General features: G+C 40.0%; 1 protein-coding gene across 3 annotated transcripts in view; it reads right to left on the minus strand.

The window, feature by feature from the left end:
* The window catches only part of KCNK12 (potassium two pore domain channel subfamily K member 12), a 105676-nt gene extending 85189 nt beyond the window's left edge, over positions 1–20487 (minus strand). For all 3 annotated transcript variants that reach the window (XM_051975226.1, XM_051975227.1, XM_051975228.1), the window contains exon 1: positions 15774–20487. In XM_051975226.1, the coding sequence (XP_051831186.1) occupies positions 15774–16155 (382 nt within the window). In that variant the 5' untranslated portion in view covers positions 16156–20487. The remainder of the gene's footprint in view (positions 1–15773) is intronic.
* Positions 20488–21437: the final 950 nt, after the last annotated feature.

Raw genomic sequence — 21437 nt, forward strand, 5'->3', positions numbered from 1 at the left:
CAGTAGAGAGGGCTGGGTCTGGAGTCAGGAAGACTCATCTTTCTAAATTCAAATATGGCCCTAGCTGCTTACTAGCTGTGTGACCTTCAACAAGTCATTTACCCTGTTTGCCTTGGCTTCCTCATTTGTAAAATGAATTGGGAAATCATTCCAGTATCTTTACCAAGAAAACCCCAAATGGGGTCATGAAGAGTTTGACACAATTGAAAAATGAAAAATTATAGCAAAAATGCCCAATGCTCTCCTCTCATTGAGAAGTTCCCCATGCTGATGACTTAGTGAGGACACCAGATTGCCTATCACCTTTTTATAGCAGCTCAAAACATTGGAGCTCAAGTGATTCCCCAGAAGATTACAAGCATGTGCCCCAAGCCCAATTTTAATAATAATGCTTGTTGAGTTGAATTGACTGCAAACAAGTACAAATAATACAATTCTGCATCCCTCCTGGAAAGAACCATATTATAATGGATGACAAACAAGTCAATCAATCAACAAACATATTATTAAATGCCTACTCAAAGCCAGCTCCAAGTATTCTGGAGACCAGAGCTTAGTAAAGTCAGTTAGTCATGTCAGCCATCTTGGGCTCTTTCCTCAACCTAGTTTCTCACAAAAATTCCTCCCAAGGAGCCAGTCTGATTGTTCTCAATTTCTGCCAGTACAGGTAATTACCTCTGCAAGTTAAAGACTTGCCCAAAGTATTGAGAAGTGATGTGACTTGTTTGGGGTCACAGATCTAATTAATATGTGTTAGAAGTACCACCTGACCCCAGTTCCTCCTCATTTTATCCTCTATACCTTGTAGTTTCTATAGAATATGGATAATATTTCTACTTCCTACTTCACAGGGTTGTTGCCACAAAAGATCCCCAAACTCTTTGTAAATGTAAACAATTACAATCATTTCCTAATACACCTCTTGCTTGAGGTCCTATATGGCAGCAGAGGAAAGAGGGAAATCCAAGGACCTGGAAAGTCTTCCTGAGTTTTTTTTTTTTTTTTTTTTTTTTTAGCATTTGGGGAATAAGGCTCTGCATAGGAATCAGTGCCCCCAGATGGGGGTCTCGAGAATGGGATAGTGTCCTTGAAGGTCCCCCACCTGGCTGGCAATCTGCTGCCAATCCTAACTCTGTCTCTTTGCTGTCAGGCAGGTGGACTGGTAAGTGAGTCATCCTAAAATTGCTCACAGACTTCAGTACTGCAAAGAAGCTGCAATCAGCCCCTACTGGCTGCTGGTTGCTGTAGTCACACAGCAATGCAGTGTTCTTCAGAGAACTCTGCCCAGCTCCCTGGATTAGCCTCTCAGACTCCGTTCTGAAATCACTGGATTTCAGAAGAATGTGTCCTGGAAATCTGGCCCCAGCTGGCTCCTTGCTTCTCATCTTTTAAATACTACAGAGTTTCCAAAGATACTCAAGGCTGGATTTTAGGCAACATACACACTACCTAAAAAGAACAGGGAGGTCTCTCTGCCACACATTCTACTCTCCAAAAAAACCTTGATCATCTGAACATACTTGATGCTTTTTGACATCCATGCTTTTGTTCACCCATTATACTCTCTTATTGAGTAGTGAATGATTTCTTATCCATCCTCTAAAACCGGTCTCAAATGCCAATTTTCTTCATAAAGCCCTTCCCTATTCTCCTTGTGAGAAGCATTCTTCTTTACTTGATCTCATGTTGTACTGTTTGGATAATATGCGTATTGGTTTTTTTTTTAAATTATGAATCATAGTTATTTTTAAATGTTTTTATCTCATTACTAGATAGAGTTTTACAAAGAAAAGAACTAGTGATATGCTGGTAAATATTTAACAATTGGATCTCTGAAAAAAAAAGAAATGTATGAATGATACATTTTTATAAATATGAGTTACATATGTTTAAAATATATTAAATAGCTACATTTTACCTTATATCTTTTAAGTCTAGAAAGCAACAAAACAATAAGTCAACCTCTGATATGTAGCATTTGCTGATGTTCAAAGTATAAATGCTCACACTAAAAATTTAACCATAAGCTTTTGCTAGTACAAGCCAGCTTTGTGGCATGCCCCTGGCAAGAACCATATCTCACCTAAAATTTATACCTCTCTCCTCCCTAGTCTCTGGTCTCTATGTCAATATGGTCTCTCATGTCTGTAGTCAACATGGTCTCTATGGATATTCCCTGCTCACTTCCCAGGCAACTATATGTGTTACAACATTTTAATGAGTCAAAAATGACCACAAGATTAAGGCCATTTGCTGAGAGCTCCCTTTCTTCCCTTTTCTCATCTCACATCACTCAGATGGCTTCTGCCACTTTTTTCTTTTCTCTTATCTGACATAATGACATGAGCTTTATCTTTGCCACAGTCAACCTTTACACTTGCAAAAGTGATCCCCTTCTACTCCATCTTTTCCAGCAGATTGTCCTTTTTATCATCCCAACTCTCTGTTGTCTTCAATCTCTCCCCAGCTATTGACTGCTTCCCTTCTTTCCACAAATGTTCCCATGTTTCTCTTATCCTCAAAAAAAAAACATTCTTGTGTACATTAATCCCTATTTATCCTTTATCTAGCTTGTTTGTTCATATTTGTTTGTTGTATTTCCCATTAGATTCAGATTTTGTGATTCCCATTAGATTGAGATTCTTATTTTTTAGTTGTCCTTGCCTGGTACATAGTAGGTGCTTAATAAATAATTAACTGCTTCCAACCATGTGGCAAATAGGCATTGAAGGGAATTGGTATTTTGGTGTGATGTGGCAAACCTTGATAAGTTTATTTTTCATGGAATTACAGAATTAGATACCTGAAAAACAGCTTAGTACCCATCTATCATCTATTTATAGAGACACTGATTGAAGACCTTTGAAGATGGGGAACCAATCATTTCTCCAGTCAGCTCATTCTACTTTTGGACAGCTCTATTTGTTAAGAAGTTTTTCCTCTGTGAAACTCAAATCTGCCTCTTTTCAGCTTTCCACCATTTTTCTGCTCTTGCCCTTGTGGATCAAAAGGACAAATCTAATCTTTCCTTCACATGATAATTCTTCAGATACTTAAAGACAACTATTATATCTCCTTCTGAGTTTTGTTTTGCTGTTTCCCCTCTGGGTTAAATTCCTTTAACTAATTTTTATGTCACTGACTAAAGGTCCTTCACCAAACAGTCCTCCTTTGAACACTGCATTTTGTCAATGTCCTTCCTAAACCATGGTGCCCAACTGAACAGAAGAGTCCATAAGACATCGGGCATTGGCAGAATCCAGTGGGATGATGGTCATCCTACTCCTGGAAGTTCTGTCTCTCTTAATATTACCTAAGGGTACAATGGAATAGTCTTCCTTTCATCCAGTGACAGCTGCAGAGTTTCAGAGGGCTGCATCAGTTAAAAGATTCCTTCTGAACCTGAACTTTCCCATGTGGCAGGTAGTATGCCCTGTCTCTGCACCCTACACAAGGGCAAGAGAGATGGATTGTGCTTTTTCTTCCTATTCTCCTATTGCTTATAGGTAGAGTACAGGATCAACCAATTAAATTTGCACTTGGACTCTGGGCTGCCTTTTATTCCCTTTTTTGAATATCAGTCTAAAAGTATATATGAGTCTAAAGACATGGATACAAGAGGTCCTGGATCTAATGAGTGAAACTGGCTAGTAGCCGAGGAAGTTGCTGAGAGAACATGATCACTCATGGGCTATTCCATCCTTGATTGTTTTATCAGTGGGCAGGTAGGTGAAATGTAAACTGCCTCATCAACAATCCCATGGATTGTTTTATGTTCTAATGGTTTAAGGATCAGTTTCCCAAGAAAATATAATTATAGTTATAAGTTCTTGAATCCTATTTTGTCTTACTGCCAATGTGAATTTTTGTCTGTATTTTAGCATTTCTTTCATGTACAAGAAAGGAATACCTATGTCTTATCTGATCCACATTGAATAATAAGTATCTTTCTACTTTGGGGAAGAAACTCTAAATTTGAGCTACAAATAAATAGACCCTGAGATACTACAGTAGGGTTTTAATAAGCCAAAGATGTGAGAAAAAACAGTCTAGCATTCTCCTGCTCCCCTATTTTAGTTCATGCTCCTCTCTTCAGACCATATCTCTGAGTTCACAGTTGAAGGACCCTTTGGTAGAGATGATAGTGCTGTACCCCCAGACTCTTTAAGTCCCAACAGTGGAACATCAAGGTTAGGAGAGCATAATACAATACTCTGTACACAGTAGATATGTAATAAATGTTTCATGAATTGAATTAAAACTAAAGGGGGAAAAAAGGGTGGCCAGGGACTGTTTCTTTTTCTCCCAAAGTGCCTAGCACAAGGCTGAACACACATCAGTTGTTTTATTCAAGAAACATCTCTTCCCTGAATTCACGGAGGGTAAAGGCAAAGAGGTAAATGGAAAAGATCACTATTCTTGGAGTAAGAAGCTCTGGAGGTTCAGGTGCTAATTCTGACATTATTGAGACTGTGGGCATTTTCACTGAGGATGTTAGAACAATCTCTCCAGCTCTGAATCTGGGCTCTTGTGAAGCATCTGGCCTAATCCAACTTGTGGGTATGCTTTGAATAATAAAATAATATATATTAAATGGAAGTAATTTGAACAAAATAAAGTGCTCCAGTGATGAATGTGAGATGATATTATGAAGAAGAGATGGTTTTGGTTGGGAAGATGAGACACACAGACTACAAAGGTTAATAGCAATCCAGCTGTTATTACATAACAACACCAGACAGAAATACAAGGTATATCATGAGAATTGGCATTTGATTGATTGACCAGAGAAAGGAAGATGACACCCCTGTAGGAAATAACTAAGGCCTCAGGAGCCTGAAGAAAAGGAACATGATGTTGACAAATATGGTCAGGGTTATAAGAAAATAAAGGGTTATAAGAAAATTTGCCATCCTGAAGGAGGACAAAGAGCTCATCAAGTCAGGGTTTAAACTTGGGCCTAAGTAGTTTGACCACTTTTAATCAAATTTAGCTAAGATAAATAGGACTTCACTAGCAGTACAGCTGTCCTCAAATCCAGCCTCACACACTTATCAGCTGCATAACTCTAGGGAAGTCTCTTCACTGCTGTCTGCCTCAGTTTCCTCAATCCTAAAATGGGACAAATAAAAGCCTCAATTTCAAAAAGTTGTTGTGAAGTTCAAATGAGATAGTATTTGTAATTCTATCCTCTGTAATAATTTATTACTCTGTTCTCTGAAGCATTACTATGAAGATTTTTAGAAAGAGTGGGGTTGGGGATGGGAGAAGCAGGATCAATGAGGAAGGAGATGGTCATTTTCTTACATTTATAGATTTTAAGAAGTGAGGATCTTCGCCATAAATGTAAAAATTGTTTGCATCAATGTTTGAGCAAAATTATTCCAAGTTCCCCTTTAGCATTAACATCTTAAACAAGTAAATCTGGTCACCTGAGTCTCATTGATCATTAATGATTTACATCCTAACTAACCAGCCACCCAGGCCATCTTAATCTGCCCAACCATGGCTGTTGCCTTATTTCTTCTTACCTAGAGAGCACTTGGCACTCTGGGCTTCCAGAAAATATGGCTCCAATCTTTAGGGAAGTTAAATCTACTTAGATTTTAAATTCTGGGGCTGAGCTGTCTTGAGTAATTGCAAACTTGAACAGCCCAATATACTATCTAGCCTGTTCCAGACCAGATAAGGTGAAGCTTCATATTGCCATCTATTTAGTTAGTGGGCGTGTTTCAGTCTTGAGACTAATCCCTCTTCTCACACCTACTTTTTGCCTCTTGCTCTTAGTAGTATAATCAAATAGTACTATGGCTTTTGGAAGGATATGTCAATTGACTTCTCTATGAATCAATTTACTTCTCCAGGGATCCCCCAAAACAAAACTCTCTTCCCTGTGCACACTCCTCTATGTGTCATGTCTCTCCCATATTAGGATGTAAGTTCTTTGAGATCAAGAACTATCTTCCCAATGATTAGCAGAGTGCCTGGCACATAGTAGGCAATTAATAAATAGTAACTGAATGATTGAAAGACTGACTTATTTTTTTTATTATAGCTTTTTATTGACAGAACATATGCATGGATAATTTTTCAACATTATCCTTTGCACTCACTTCTGTTCCAACTTTTCCCTTTCATCTGTCTACCCTCTCTCCTAGATGGCAGACAGACTGATTTATTTTTTATTCCCATTTCTTGTTATAGTATCTGTCCCAGAGTAAAGACCTAATAAATGCTTTCTCATTTGTTGAACTGTTAAACTGAGAACTAGTTATCTTCCCAACTCCCAACAAGAAATTTAGTGAGCAGTCAAACAAGGAGTCTGGAATTTGAAACGTAAAAGAGCCAAGAAAATCTGTTTCTGGTATTTGGAAAAAACTAATATGAAACTGATTGACTACAAAAGGAGGGCAATCAAGACCATAGCTGCTGTTATGAAACTAAGTCCAGAATGCAGTTTAGATCCTTTCTGAGTCCAGGTTTTCTTATCTATAAAATGGGGATGATAAGATTTGGGTTATTTACCTTAGAGGGTTGTTTTGTGGAAAGTAATTTGTAAACTTCAAAGGATTATACATGAATGTTAGCTATTGGTGTTATTTCTAAGGTTCCTTCCAACTCTAAATTCTATAATCCTGAAGTATGTTTCCTGAAGACTATAACAAGAAGGTAATAAGAACATAATCCTTAACCACTGGCTAGTGAATTTGAATTTGAATAGCGAATCAGACAATTTGAATGGGACAGAGAGAAAAAGAAGACAGGTGAAGGTAGATAGATAGGGTTTCTAAGTACTAGAGCCAAAGACACTTCCAGAAAGGACTGGAATAAGGAAAATGGATGTATGAATTGTGTGTGCTGAATGTGTCAGCCATGGTAAGTAGTGTCTAGATGCAGGAAAACATCTGTAATCTTAATTGCTCTTATGCTTTATTTTATTTTCATTGATTTTTTTTTTTTTTACTTTATTTGCTAGTAAATGTTCCTTTTAAGAACTTCAAACCTTTTTCTTTATCTGAGCAGAAAAGGAGATTTTTTTTTCATAGTTGGGACAAGATAATATCTTGAAATATCCTGAAAAACCAGGTCTAGCTTGTTTTTGGTTATAGATCCTGGGAAGAAGTGATAAGGGCTCAGACCAAACAAAAAAGTCAGAATGGGGGTAGGGGAAGGAAGGAGAGAGGTGTGGATAAAATGTGACTACTGTCAACATCCTTCCATGTAAGGTTTTTCTCCATGGTTTGGGTCATATTTCTGCTGAACTTCTTCGGGGAAAGTCACAATAGACTAATGATTGAGTTCATTAAGAATTAAGAAAACCCCTTGTTCTCCCCAGACTGCTATAAAAGGGATCAGGTATCTGTTTGGAGAACAATCAAGGAAGCTGTCATAGAATTGCAGTATTATAGATGTCGAACTGAAAGGAACTTTAGAGGCCATACAGTCCAACAGTTTCATCTTACATATGAGAAAACTGAAATTAAATAATTTGCCTGAGGATACATAGGTAATAAGTTAGTCTGGTAGTAAAATGGTAGAATTGGAATTCAAACCCCAGTTGGTGCTAAAATCTAAATCTGATACTATTTCTACTGTGCCCATTTTGTGTTAAAGAAAAGCCAAAATCCTAAAGCTGGCTTTCTATGTTTGTGCGGTCCTGCTGAATATGAGAGCCAAACCCCTTGTGGAAATGATATCACTTATAGTTAGTTAATCAATAAATATATTATTCACCTATTATGTGTCAGACTGAGTGCTAAGCAGATACAACATAACACAGAACACCTTAGGGATGGATGTATCACCTACTACCTCCTGACCCAGCTCCTCAAAGCCTGATCTCTACAAAGGAACAGCTTTCAAAGGGTTCCCATTTTCACCCACACAGATGCCTCCTCAAATATTCTCCAGAGCCAGAAATTTTTCCTCCCTTACACCAAGTGACCAAATTCATCAATCAGCACCAAATCAAACAGATTTTGCCTAAATAAAGCAGAGGAAGTTAGCTGTGTAACCCTAGGCACGTCCCTTAAACTTTGTTTGAGTTTCTTGACCTGTAAAAAGGGAACAATACCAGCACTTACCTTGTAGGGTTATTGTAAGTATCAAATGAGATAATATTCGTAAAAAGTGCTTAGCACATAGGAGGCACTATAAAAATACTTATTCCTTCCCTTTGTAATTTTCATGATGTTGACTTCATGTTTGCCTGGGAGACTGAATTTGTCATTTAGAAATCTCCAATACATTTTCCTTCTCTACCAAGTCACGTCCTTCCAACCTCTAAAATATTGCTCAAACTCATCTCCCCCAAGAAACTTAATCTCACTGGTCCCCAGCTGCTCTATTCAGCCCAATAGCATCGTTACCACTATGTATCCTGTGTAAGACAGTTATAGTTAATTAGTAGTGCATTTGTTATCCATTTTGTTTACATTTATTTCCTCTGCTTGCTTCATGGTGCTTGTGTTCTGTATTCTCCTATAAAAGGACTGATTCAGGCCAATTCCAGTGGTCTTGTGATGGAGAGAGCTATCTGCATCTAGAAAGAGCACCATGGATCACTACATAGTATTTTCATTCTGTTGTTGTTGTTGTTGTTTACTTGTTTTTTGTTTTCTTTCTCATTTTTTCCCCTTTTTGATCTGACTTTTCTTGGCAGCATGATAAATGTGGAAATATGTATAGAAGAATTGCACATGTTTAATATATATTGTAGAGAAGGGCATGAGCCAAAGAGAGGGAGAAAAATCTGAAACAACAAGGTTTTGCAAGGGTGAATGTTGAAAACTATCTTTGCATGTATTTTGAAAATAAAAAGTTATTATTTAAAAAATTAATTATCTTTTTGATTTCCTTCACAGACTAATTGTACACTATTTCAAAGTCCGATTCTTTTTATACAGCAAAATAACTGTATGGACATGTATACATATATTGTATTTAACTTATACTTTAACATATTTAACATGTATTGGTCAACCTGCCATCTGGGGGAAGGGGTGGGGGGGAAGGAGGGAAAAGTTGGAACAAAAGGTCTTGCAATTGTCAATGCTGAAAAATTACCCATGCATATATCTTATAAATTTAAAAAAAAATGATCACCTTGAGGGGAAAAGACCACAACAGGTTAGGTTTCTTTTCAGTCAGGGCACAACCCATGGGTTCTATTTAGTTGAAGGGACCTTCAACAAAAAGAAGGAATAAGGGAGACCTGTATTCTAGTCCCAGCTTTCCTACTAACTAGTGGAGTGATTTTGGGAAATCACTTATTGTCCCTAAATCTCAATTTCCTCACCTGAAAAAGCTTCCTTTAAATCCCAACTAAGATAACTTCTTTTATTGGAAGTCTTCCCCAATCCCTTTTAACTCTAGCATCTTCCCTTTGTTAATTGTTTCCTATTTATCCCACACAAAATTTGTTTTGTATATATTTGTTTGCATGTTGTCTCCACCATTACATTATAAGCTACTTGAAGATAGGCACTGACTTTTGTTTCTTTTTGTATCTCCAGCATTTAATATAATGCCTGGCACATACTAGGTATTTTAATAAATGTTGATTAATTGATTGATTGCAGCATGAGGAAGTTGGACTAGGTGATTTTTCTAAGGTCCCTTTTAAGAAAGCATCTTTATCGCTGAAATTTTCTCTCCATTTGGGAAGATGGTTATTAATCACTGGGAACTTCTTGTATCCTAATAATGGTATTATTATTACAGAAGCTATCAACCCGGGCTGACCTCTGGTAAATCAGCACAGTGAGTAGAATCTAAGTCCCAGACTTCAGGCTAGGTCATCCCCAGGGATGTATGGATAGTGTACCTGGCATATAACAGATGTTTAGTAAGTGCTGTCTAGTTGATTGAGAAGAGAAAATTCTTTGTATCCCATCCCATGTAATTGACTGACAAGCAACAGTTGTATTGATTATATGTCAGGATGAAAAAAAGTTGTTGTTCCCCTTCTTAAATACTTCACAATAATGCTCTTCTTTATGTCCAGTACTTCTCTGAGGGGACAGCTATCATTAAGAAGGAGGAACTAATATATATATTCACCAGGATCTAAACAAGTACTAATAAACCTATTTGGACCCTCTCCTAACAGGAATTTCTGCCCCTGACAAGGAGTTTGACAGTTCACAGCCAATCTACTACAAGAAACTATATCTCATCCACAGGGACCTAATTCACTGAATTTACCAAATCTTCCTGAAGTGTGTGTGTGTGTGTGTGTGTGTGTGTTGTATAGACAGAATAGATTATAGGGATTTTTAACTATTGCTATGTGTCATGCATTCATTAGCCTAAGGATCCCTTTTTAAATGCATAAAATAACATCTGCAGAATTACAAAGGAAACCAATTGTATTAAAATATGATTATCAATTTAAAAACATGTTCATGGGTGCCAGGTTAAGAACTAACCTAAAACAATAAGCCCCCTCTTCAATGGTAAAAGATAAACAAGAGATTTTTTTCTCTCTTCAAAAAATATTCCATTACAGGTTAAAAGCATCTTTCTGAAAGAGCTCTGATGTGCCTAAACAGGGGCTTCACAGTTGGAGAGCATATGTGTCAGAGAAGAATTGATGTTTTAATGCTGCCTTGACATTTAGGTCTTTTAACATTTCAGTTTCTTTTGCGGCAGAAACATTTATTTTTAAAAATCTACATTTATATGATGAGAGGGAAAAGTTAGTCCTTGTTATGAATCTGATGGTGGATAATTAAGCATCCTTAGTTCTGAAAGCAGCAAACTCAATTATTCTGTGCCGAGCGTGACACCTCTCACACCTTCTCTGAGTCTATGATAGCGACATGATTAGAAGTTCTGCAGCTAAAATACACTTCCTGAGAACTGAATAACAGGAGGCAAAAATATTTCTGTTTATAACAAGCTGCCATTTGAAGAAGATTTTTAAATATGTTCCTCTTCCACACACACAACTCTGACAGCAGTTGCATAATTAAAGCCCCAACAGGCAGTTTCTTTTAATCCATTCAAGTAAATCAATGAAAAAATCCTTTAGGAAGTAAAATGATGAATTGTTTAAATCATGCTAGATTATTTCAAACATATGTAAGTGAAAGAAAATGCATAAGATTCCTCCCCTACAAAATACTGAGCGCAAAGCTATCCTTATCAACTTCCTTGAAACAGCTCTGAGCAACATGGCTGGGGCTGCATCCTTCATAATATATAGATTTAGACCTGTAAGGCAACTCAGTGGCTAACCAGTATAAACCCTTCCTTTGATGAAGAGGGAAAGTGAAGCTCAGAGAGATTTAAATAATTTGTCTAATGTCACACAGTATGTAGTTGCACTAGGATTTGAACTTAGGTTCCCCTATTCATCTGTCTGTTTCAGATTCACATTAAAATATTTAGTCTACCTAATGCTCTTTCTGTATGTGTCTTTACTCAATGCAAAAGGAAGCAGAGAATCGACAATTTCATAGTTTTCTGGACCTGTGTAGTCTTATTTAAGGATATAAGTCAGGCTCCAAAGTAAAATTTCCTTTTTTGTGTGTGCATTAAACATTTTTTTTTAAAACTATTTACATATTGGAAGTCAAATCAGTAATTTGCCAAGTCTTTTTAAATGTCATGTCAGATATGGAAGTTATCTGCAAAATACCTAGGTACTGTTTATTTCCATTTTCACCTGACTGTTCTCGAATTATATCTATACCATTTTCTTGGAAAGACACCCAGTCCTTCATGAAATTAATCTCTGCGTCTCTTCTTCTAGGATGATGAGAATAGCAGTATCATGTCTGTCAATAGTCTGAGCCTCTCTTTTTATGTTTTATTTCCATTAGAACCTTCCCTGATAGGTCTAACACCTGTTACCTTCACAACTTCAGGAGGAAGTTGTGTCTTCAGAACTTTGTTTCTTCATCTGGATTTGAAGCACAAAAATCTGTAAATTCCTGTTTATCCACAGTGAGCAAACAGTTACTTGCTCTCTGCTCTAGGACCATAGCTTCCCATGGTTTTCCCTTAATTCTAAGTCCTTGATTGTCTAGATTGTTTTAGTTGTTTACCTAATTAGCCTGTGATATCTTCCTGACCCTTCCAACCTAGACCAAAGGGACCTTAGATGCCATCAAAAAAAACTTCCTCTTTTTACAGATGAGAAAAATGAGGTTAAGTGACCCTTGCCCAGGGTCATCTGGATGTTCTGTACTGTGCAGACACAACCTTTTAAATAGAACAAAACAAAATTTATTCTAAGAATGTGTTTATATACCTAAAATAGAGCAATCAAGTCATTTGAGCTATCTTAATAAATGACCATGTAATTGACTGACAGGCAATGATCATGCTAATTATATGTCAAGATGAAAAAATAATTTAACATAAATACATGTTTTAAGGTGTGCAAAGTGTAGTATATATAATTTTATTTAATCCTTACAAAAACTTTTTGAGGTAGGAATTATTTTCACCATTTTGCAAATAAGGAAACTGAAGCTGAAAGAGTTTGGTGATATATTGAGGGTCATGTAGCTAATAATAAAGGGCTGAGATAGACTGACCACAGCATCTACATATAGCCATGTAAAAGATGAAATTTGACCTCTTGATCAAGAATACTATATTTTAGAGGCTCAAGTGAATCATTAAACTGAGTTAAAATAGCATAAAGAGGAAAAACACTTAATTAGCCCAGGTAGATGGCCAACCAGATCATTTTAAGTCTAACAAATTCCATAATTCTGAATGAACTATATAAGTTGCCTGGGTGAGTCAATCAAAGAAAGTTGGATATTTGTTCATTTTCTATTCCTCTTAATGCTGAGAAGAGAAAGCCCTGATTTCTAAATTGAGATATACCGCTGGGCCCTCTGAACTGTTGGGCTGACAAAAGCAGTGGTGAAGATAATAATGACTTTCAAGACTAAGGGGATTTCAGGGCAAGGAACCTATGCAAGCAGAGTAGATTAGTATCATATATTCAGGAAACTGACATTTTTAGGTTCCTGCTTTAATACAAGTCCATTCTTACAAAAAGAAAGTCTCTATCTGGGTACTTGAACTGGATCCTTATGCAAGGAAGAAGGAAGAATTTTAAATGTGGCAAAGACCCTAGGAGATTAGTCCTTGCTGTTCATATGGTTGTCTGAACAAACCGTAAGAAATCATTCCACCAAGTTTCCTGTGGGTTGGTTCTGTGGCCATGAATATAGATTCATTCTAAAACTAAATTTTTCCTGTAGCACATTTTAGAGGTGATGTGTGGGAGGAAGTAGAAAGTATACCGGATTGGGAGCACAGAATCTGGGTTTGAATCTCAACTCTAGTGTTTACTACTTGTGTGACCTTAGGTTAAGTCATCAATATCTCTGGGCTTCCTATAAATGAAGTGAGTCAGAAAGAGAGAGGGAATAAGCATTTATTAAGTACCTACTATGTGCCAGCAACTGTGCTAAGCATTTTACAAATATTATCTCATTTGATACAATAATCCTGTAAGGTAGGTGCTATGGTGATACTCATTTTTACAGTTGGAATCTGAGACAGACAAGAGTTGTGACCTGCCCAGGATCACAGAGCTGATAAGTATCTGAGGCTTGATTTGAATTCCATTTTTCCTGTCATGAGACCTAGCAGTTTATCCATTGTAGCACTTATTTTCTAGAGGATTGGATTAATCTTTTTCTACATCTTATAATACTAGTTCAGGTAACATGAAAATACAGTCATACCCTTCAATGCATTGCTTGTGCAAATGTATCACTTTCCTGAAAAACAACAACAACAACAAATCAAAACCAGAAGACTCGAAAACCCTAGAAAGGTAACAGTCTTTTTTGACTTGGCTATGGACCTAAAACTGGAGAAGGTGGAAAGATAAGATACAGAACAATTTTCAAACACAAGATCTTTATTCCTTTTAAATAGCTGAGGTAGCAATAGAAGGAGGGCTGAGTAGGGCCTACAGACCACAAACACAATAACCCTCTCATTGGGACATACGAGCCTAAAGAAAAAAGGTGATTGCCAACAACTTCATCTTCAGACAAGAGGATTCATCAGAAAACCAAAGCATGTCATTAGGAGCAGAATGACATGTCTATTGCTTGTGTGCACAGGTGTTCTTTTGAATGGAATAATGAAGATATAAAGTATAACAGTGCATTTATAACATTAAGGGCAGAGTCAATGTGAATGTGCACATGATGTCATCTTTCAGCTGGCAGTATCAGCGCTTTCAAAGCACTTTAAAACTCTAGTTACTATGGCAACTCGATGAAGCTCTTAAAAGAACTTTTTTTTGGTTATTTTGTATCTTTAATCACCATAACAACATAATATAGCTTTTAAAGTGTATTTTTATCCAATTTGTGTTTGTCTTAGACAGTCTGCATTTGCTTCTTCCCTTTATGAAAAAAAAAAAACCATAAAGCATGACACATGAAAAATCATTATAGGGAAAGAGGCCATTTATATCCTGTGCATGTCTATATATCTATACTTATATCTATAATCTACATCTATATCTATAAAAATACAAACATACACACAACCAGATCCATCTAGATAGCCCCAAAGCAGACTTGTTGGTTTGTTTATATCCTATATAGAGAATTTTATAAAACTAGTCATCCTGTCCGTTCTCCTGCCTCCCAAATGGCAGTCACAGTCCCAAGCTCAATCGTCCCCAGGGACAGAGGTGCCACAAGTTCCTTTGCCTACACATCCCAGTGTATCCCATATTTCAAAAACAGCAAAGGGCAGCAAATGAGAAGTTCATGATAGTTGATCACATTTTTCTTTCCTGCTATGGGGATCCTTCTCATTGGTTAGCATGCACCATCAAGGTGCCACCCTTCTCTATAGAACCTATGGGACACAGCTGAAGTTCCACTGAATTGAAGTAAAGCTGTTTCTTCGAAACTCTTTAAAGAGAAGAGTAATGAATGCAGCAACTACCAACTGCAGTTCCATACAACAATTGAATATAGGGTGTATAGGGGAAAACAAGGGGAGAATTATTGGGGAAGACTGTAAGAGGGGTGAGAGATATGAGAGGAAGAAGTTTAGGGTAAAAAGCAAAAGGCAAGCAAAAAGAGATTAAGAGTTTATCAAGAAACTAAAAGAAAGCAAAGACTAAGGGAATAGAAAAGAGTACAGAAAAGGAAAAGAGGATGATGGGGAAAATGAAGGAATTTAAGGAAACAGAAGCAGAGTATTAAAATATCTGCTGATCAACACTTGTGATGGCACAGATTTGGAACTTTCATATTTAATGAATGGAAAGAAGGAAAAAAATCAGTCTATTAGAAGGACTTAGGACCAAGGGACTTGATGCATTGTAAAGGGAAGAGAAGAGAAAAAGGAGAGAAGACATAGGAGGTAGAAGAGGGAAAATAATAGATAAGGGAAGGATCAAGAAATTCTTATGGAGTTGAGTTCCATTTGGTTAAAAAAATCAAAATGTTCATTTTACAAATGAGGAAACTGAGACCCACAGAGATCAAGTAATTCGTTTGCAGGTCCCGATTCCCGATTGCCACGTCAGTACTCTGCATCACGCAAGAAAAAAGGATGAGAAAAGGAAGGGAAGGAAAAGATCGGAGGAGTAGAAAGAGGTTAGAAGAATGGAAAGAGAGAGGAAACAACAAAGAAGAGGAAGGGGGCAAATGAAAGGAGGAGGAAAAAGAAGAGAGGAAGCGGGGGAGAAAGGAGGAAAGAAGAGAAGGAATGTGGAGAAGAGAGAAAAGCAAGACGGGGAAAGGATTACCGCGTGCCTTCCTTACCTATAGTCGACACCACGGTGCCCACGAAGTAGAAAGCTCCGGTGAAGTCCCAGCGCGGACGAAGAGCATCCGCTCGGATACCTGCAGCCAGGGCAGCTTCATAGTCTCGAAGGAAAGCTAGCAGCTCGTCCTCGCCCACGTCGTGCGCCGCGCTGAAGTTGCGCAGCGTCGCGCCCCAGCGCTCCCGCGCCGCCGCCTCAGAGGGACTCTCCAGGGCAGAGAAGACCGTGGCGCCCGCCACCAGGTAGAGGCCGATGAGCGCGGCCAGCAGAACGAAGCGGCCAGTGTCCTCGTTGAGGTGAGAGCGACGGCCGCAGCAGCAGCAGCAGAGCAGGAGGCGGTGGCAGCGGCGGGACTGGGGCCGGGGACTCCGGGCTGACATGGTCCGGACCTCAGCCCCTCGGGGGTAGCATGCTCGGCTGGAGGCGCTGCATCCCCCCAGCGGGTGGCTCGGAAAGGATCCCGCCCGAGGAAGAAGGAGAGTGAGGATGGTGATAGTAGGGCTGGGGAGAGCCCAGCCTTACCCCGCTTGCCAGCCTCCCGCAGAGCCCCTAAACGCCTCCCCCGAAGGGCCAGTCGGCTGCTGCCGGAAGGGCGGCTCCCGCCGTCTCCCCGGAGCCTCTAGGCACAGAGCGGAGTCGACTGTCCCTTCTGCTCGGGCACAGGGTCTGTGATTTGCTTGGAGTGTTGCGGAGCCAGTATACTCGTCTCAGCCCCCCGACGCCCGATCAACTCACCACTCTCCCTTTCCTCCTCTCTTCGGCTTAGGACTATCCAGCTAGCTCCCTGCCGCCCCGTGGCCGGGACCCGTTGACCTCTGTCCCTCATACTCCTCTCTGGGGAAGCCACAGAGCTGGGGGCAGGGAGGAGCTCCCTACTCCGGGACCCGACTCTAAAATTGTGAAGCGGCAGGTAAAGGAGAGAACCCCCAGTCACGTCCCATGGAAGCAATCCGACATGCCAGATGCAGTCTTCTCTGGCTTGGTATTCCGGGCCCTTTCTCTCCCCTGCTCGGCAGCGGGTTTGGAGGCAGCAGCTAAGCAAGGTCCGGGGAAAAGCGTCCTCTACCTTAGCTCTTGGCTAAGAACTGCTTGGTGTAGAGAGGCGGAGTCACCGCGCCTGGGGCGGGGTGTGTGTGGGAGGAGGGGAGGGGGGGAGGAGAACTAAGCTGCAGTGACGCCTCCCTGTCTTCGAGTCCGAGCCTCACAGGGTACCTGAGTATTTGAACAGGTGTCTGGCACCTCTGACTGTCTCCATCTTCTCTGGTCCCTCCCACTGGTGGTCTCAGAGCCAACTTCGAACTTTACACGTCTTGCGGACTCCTTTCGGACTTGCGGGTGGGGGTGGGAGATGGTATCCTGCAGACTTCTTGCGTTCAAAGACTAAGTCCAAAGTTCCGTTTATCTTCTCCCTCCCATCTTCCAATTTCCAACCTGAGTGACGGTGCAAAGAGATTGCCAAGTCAAAAAATTTTTGGCCCTTAGCCTGGGATGACCTCCCTCCCGGTTTGATCTACTGATGATAGGCCACCCTTCCTCTAGAAGCAAATACCTCTCTGAGAGCCCGAGGACACTTGCGGGCTGCAAATATGAGGGCATCCAAGTCACGTCAGGTGCTTCCACCCTTGCTTCCCATTCTTGTACCCCAAACCCAAGCTTCACCACATTCGTTTTCCTGAGAACCGCTTAGCTTCAGTACCGCGGACAGCGCAGCTGATGGGACACCGGTTTCTGGCTGAATCTAGGCTAGTCCCTCCCCAGACTCCGCCCTTCCTAAACTCCACTCCTTCATCTACGCGTCCCTACTGCCCTGGGATCTGGGAGTTGGTTACAGAAAAGGAAGGGAACAGGGGCTCTGCGGAAGGGAATGTGTGTGGGTAAGGTAGACTGGGATTTAGGGCCTGGGAGTGGGGAACGGGAGGGAAACGAGGAAATAAGATGGTTACAGAGTACGAAGTAGGGGTGGCCACCACCCTACCCAAACTGCTGACGCCTCGGAGAAGCCCCTTTCCCTTCCCGGTGAGATTAGGAACGAGAGCCTAGACTCAGCTACGGCGGGAAGGAAGTGCTGCCCAGGTTCCTAGCCGCAGAGCCGGCACTTGGAGGCGGGGGTTCCGGGGTGTGTTTAAGGTGGTGGGGAGGTTGGGAAGCCAAAGGAGGAGGAAAAGGCGGGTGAATTCTAGTGCAGTGTTACTGGAGTTGTCGCCTCGCTTTTCCCTTTGGGCTCTCTACCTTCAGTGTACCCTCAACCTGTGTGTTCTGGGTCGGGAAAGTCAATCTTCCATCAGTTCCTGAGTCCTCTCTCACTTTCTTCACCCTGAATTAGTCTAAGACCCCTTCGAGTAGGGGCTAAGGCCAGGGCCAGGATTGGGGAATATTGAGCCAACTTCCACTAACAAAGTTAAACTCTGAATGGATTTAGCCCTGGGAAATGAAGCGAGACGACCCTTTTCCTCTCCGCCCCCTCCCTCTGCCCTGAAAATTCCATTCCCTGTTCCTTTTCACCACCTTTCCTTCCAGCCCTCTAGCAGGATAAAAATACAAAAAACAGTTCTGAGGCCAGTCTGGCTCCAGAAAAGATCTATTTGGTGGCCAGAAGGAAAGAGTTAGGACTCCAAGGTCACTTGAAGACTCAGGCAACACTTGTCGCCCTCTCCCTTCCTGTTTCTATCCTCCAATCCAAAGCTGACTTTTCCGAGGTATCAGCCGGCATTTCTAGAAAGATCCTGATCTGCTACACTACGGTATAGAGCAAGACTTCCAAGAGCGAAGCTCCTTAATCAAGGCTGGAGGAGCTTTTCCATTTGCTCTCTCCGTGAATTTCCTTTTCAAGGTTCAGTAGTAGGTCGGTGCAGGTATTTCGTGTACAGCCATAAGTAATATGCTGAACTGGGAGAAGCAATCCCCTTAGCTCTTCCCTCTTCTCAAGTTCCACTCTAGATAGTACTACTGTAGGCTTTATCTATTGTTTTTCACACCGAAAGGAGCAGGATCCTTGCAAGCCTCATCAAAATGTGAATGTCACTGCAGTTTGTCCCTCTCCTCAATAGTAATAATAACCTCTTTTGCTTGTTTAGTGTGCCTAACTTTTCCTAAGTGCTTGGTAGAACAAGTATCATCCCCATTTCATATATGCGGGAATTTGGGATTTGTCTAAGATGGCAAAGCTGGTTTTAGACTTCTGGTCTCCAGATCATCAACTCCAGAAATTCTTCCAACTCTATGTTTCTTTGATTTCAAGTCCTGTGGCCACCTCCCCATCCCATCCCTCCAGGAGACCTCACTTCTCTTCCTATTAGGTCATTGCAGGTGGGGACATATTTCTTTTTCAAATAGTATTCATTCTACCTGCTCCTAGTTAAAACTATCCCAATTATAACTACCCTATTGTGAAGAAAACCAAACTTACTTATTTCCATTTCATAGATGGGAAACTAGTGTCCCCTGTCCAGACAAAAATGTTCACAGGTCTCCAGTATCTAGAGTTAGGCTTTTAGCAGGGCTTTTACTAGTTGGCATTCTCTTCTTTGTTCTTACTCCCTCTCTCCTCAGTTCATTGTGAATTAATTTTTTGAATGCTTGCTATAGATGACCAAAGTCAAGACGTCCTTGCTCCTACTTCTATTTGTCACTATTGTCATTATTCTTCAACGAGCATAGGATTCATTTAAAGATGTAAAAATGCCTCACTCAGCAAACTGATTGTCTGGCTAGGAGCTCCCCCCTTCACAAATGCATTGCTTACATTACAATAAGTAATGTATTGTTTATTAAATATCATGTTCATTCATATCTGGCCCTACCCAGCCATTAAACCTTGTTTGTCTCCAGTCCTCCTTATCTCAATCCTATCTCTGACCACATTTACTCCTGTTCTTTACAAATAGCCACCCCTTTAGAATATTCATCTCCTGCTAGGTATCTTTGACTTGATCCAGCCTAAAGAAATAATATTCATTTGGCTCCATTTCTGATTGCCTGTCCTTAGGATGCAATAGAACACATCAAAGGACAAAAGCAAACTATTCATATGGGGTTTTAGTCCTTTTGTTAAGACACCTGAGAAAGGTCAGGAAGGAAGTGAAATTGCCCAGTGTTTCTGTAGCTATTGGCATTACCCTTTCTCCATTTGGCAGAGTTAGCTGCTTTGTCCTCCAGTTTGCTGTCCTGGCTTGATTAGCAACAAATGCCTGCCATAAATCTTTCCTATGGATGATCTAATCAATTTATGTAATAGGGAAATGATTAGTTCTCTTTGAATGTGCAAGGATTTTTTAAAAAACCAACACTGTGATAAATGTTGTTTTTGCCTACTGAAATAGTATTGAAATATTGAACTTTCCAGCCTGTTAAATTCAAAGTTTATTTGTTTCATGCCTGGCTTGTCATAACAGCACCTGAACAGCTCTTCCCCAGGTTCCTCATCCCTACAACCTATTTTGCATGTTGCTACCAGATTAAATTTTTTAAAACTTGGCTTTTGTGGTGAACATTCCCTGATTGCAAAATTTTTGGCAACTACAGGATAAAGTCTAAACTTTTAACCTTTTGTTACTCCACTAAGATAACCTTTTGTTCTAAAGGGCCTCATTATCACCTGAATGTGGTCTGCCCTTTATCAGTGTGAGAAATCTTGGTGTGGGAACTCCCTCCTTTGAATTGGGTAACAAAATTTCTATGACTTGTAGTCTTGGTTGCATGAGGCTTAAAGATAATAAATCTTCTGACTCTAAGTAGAGAACTCTATCTACTGTGCCACACCGTCTCTCATCATGAAAATACTTTTGCTCAAATCCAACTTTAAGTTTTATTCCTTTGGTGTCCCTTTCCTGGAATAGTTTTCTTCCTCCTTCCCCATTTAAATCTGTTGTTCCAATGCACATCTCCAGTTTCATTGCCTATGAATGGGCTTAATCATTCTCTCCTTCACTGTTCCTCCTCAGAGCTCCTACAGTATCACCAGGGGGTATCACTCATTTGCCAATTATACATTACATCTTATTGTTAAAATTTTTATGTGCATATAGCTTACTTCTCCAACCAGATTGTGAGCTATCCAAAGGTAGAAATTTTATTTAATAGATTTTATATTTCCTTTAGTATCTTTACTAGGTAGTACCTCATATAGTAACTGCTTGGTAAATATTTGCTAATCAATTAGCAAGGTTTTACTAAATATCTATTATGTGCTAGGAACTAGGCACAAAGCTAGGTCCCAGGGAAACAAAACCAAATATAAAACAGTCCCTATCCTCAAGAAGATTACATTCTATTTGGGTGGGAGAGAGAAGACATGTATACATGTGCAATTTCATGTGCATAAAAATATATACAAAGTAATTTGGAGAAAGAGGGAGATCTAGTGAGGAGCAGGGTAGAGAGAGTGAATCAGGACAGTCACAAAGTGGTATTTGAGTGGAGCTTTAAAGTAAACTATTCATTCTGGACTAAATGGTGAAATCAGGGAGAGGAAGTGGTGAAAAGATGGTCTAAGAAGAGATCTAAGGACAATGTGGGCAAGACTCATGCCAACTTCTCTGCTCTTACAAGGATAGTACATGGTATTCAAGGACAGAACCAATGGAGTCATGCAGGAGAATATATGGAAGATCAAGGTAGTAGACCATGTGTGGTGACATAAAACATATTCTGAAAAAGAAAGACC

The sequence above is a fragment of the Antechinus flavipes genome, chromosome 2 (assembly GCF_016432865.1).
Source record: "Antechinus flavipes isolate AdamAnt ecotype Samford, QLD, Australia chromosome 2, AdamAnt_v2, whole genome shotgun sequence".
Taxonomy (NCBI): domain Eukaryota; kingdom Metazoa; phylum Chordata; class Mammalia; order Dasyuromorphia; family Dasyuridae; genus Antechinus; species Antechinus flavipes.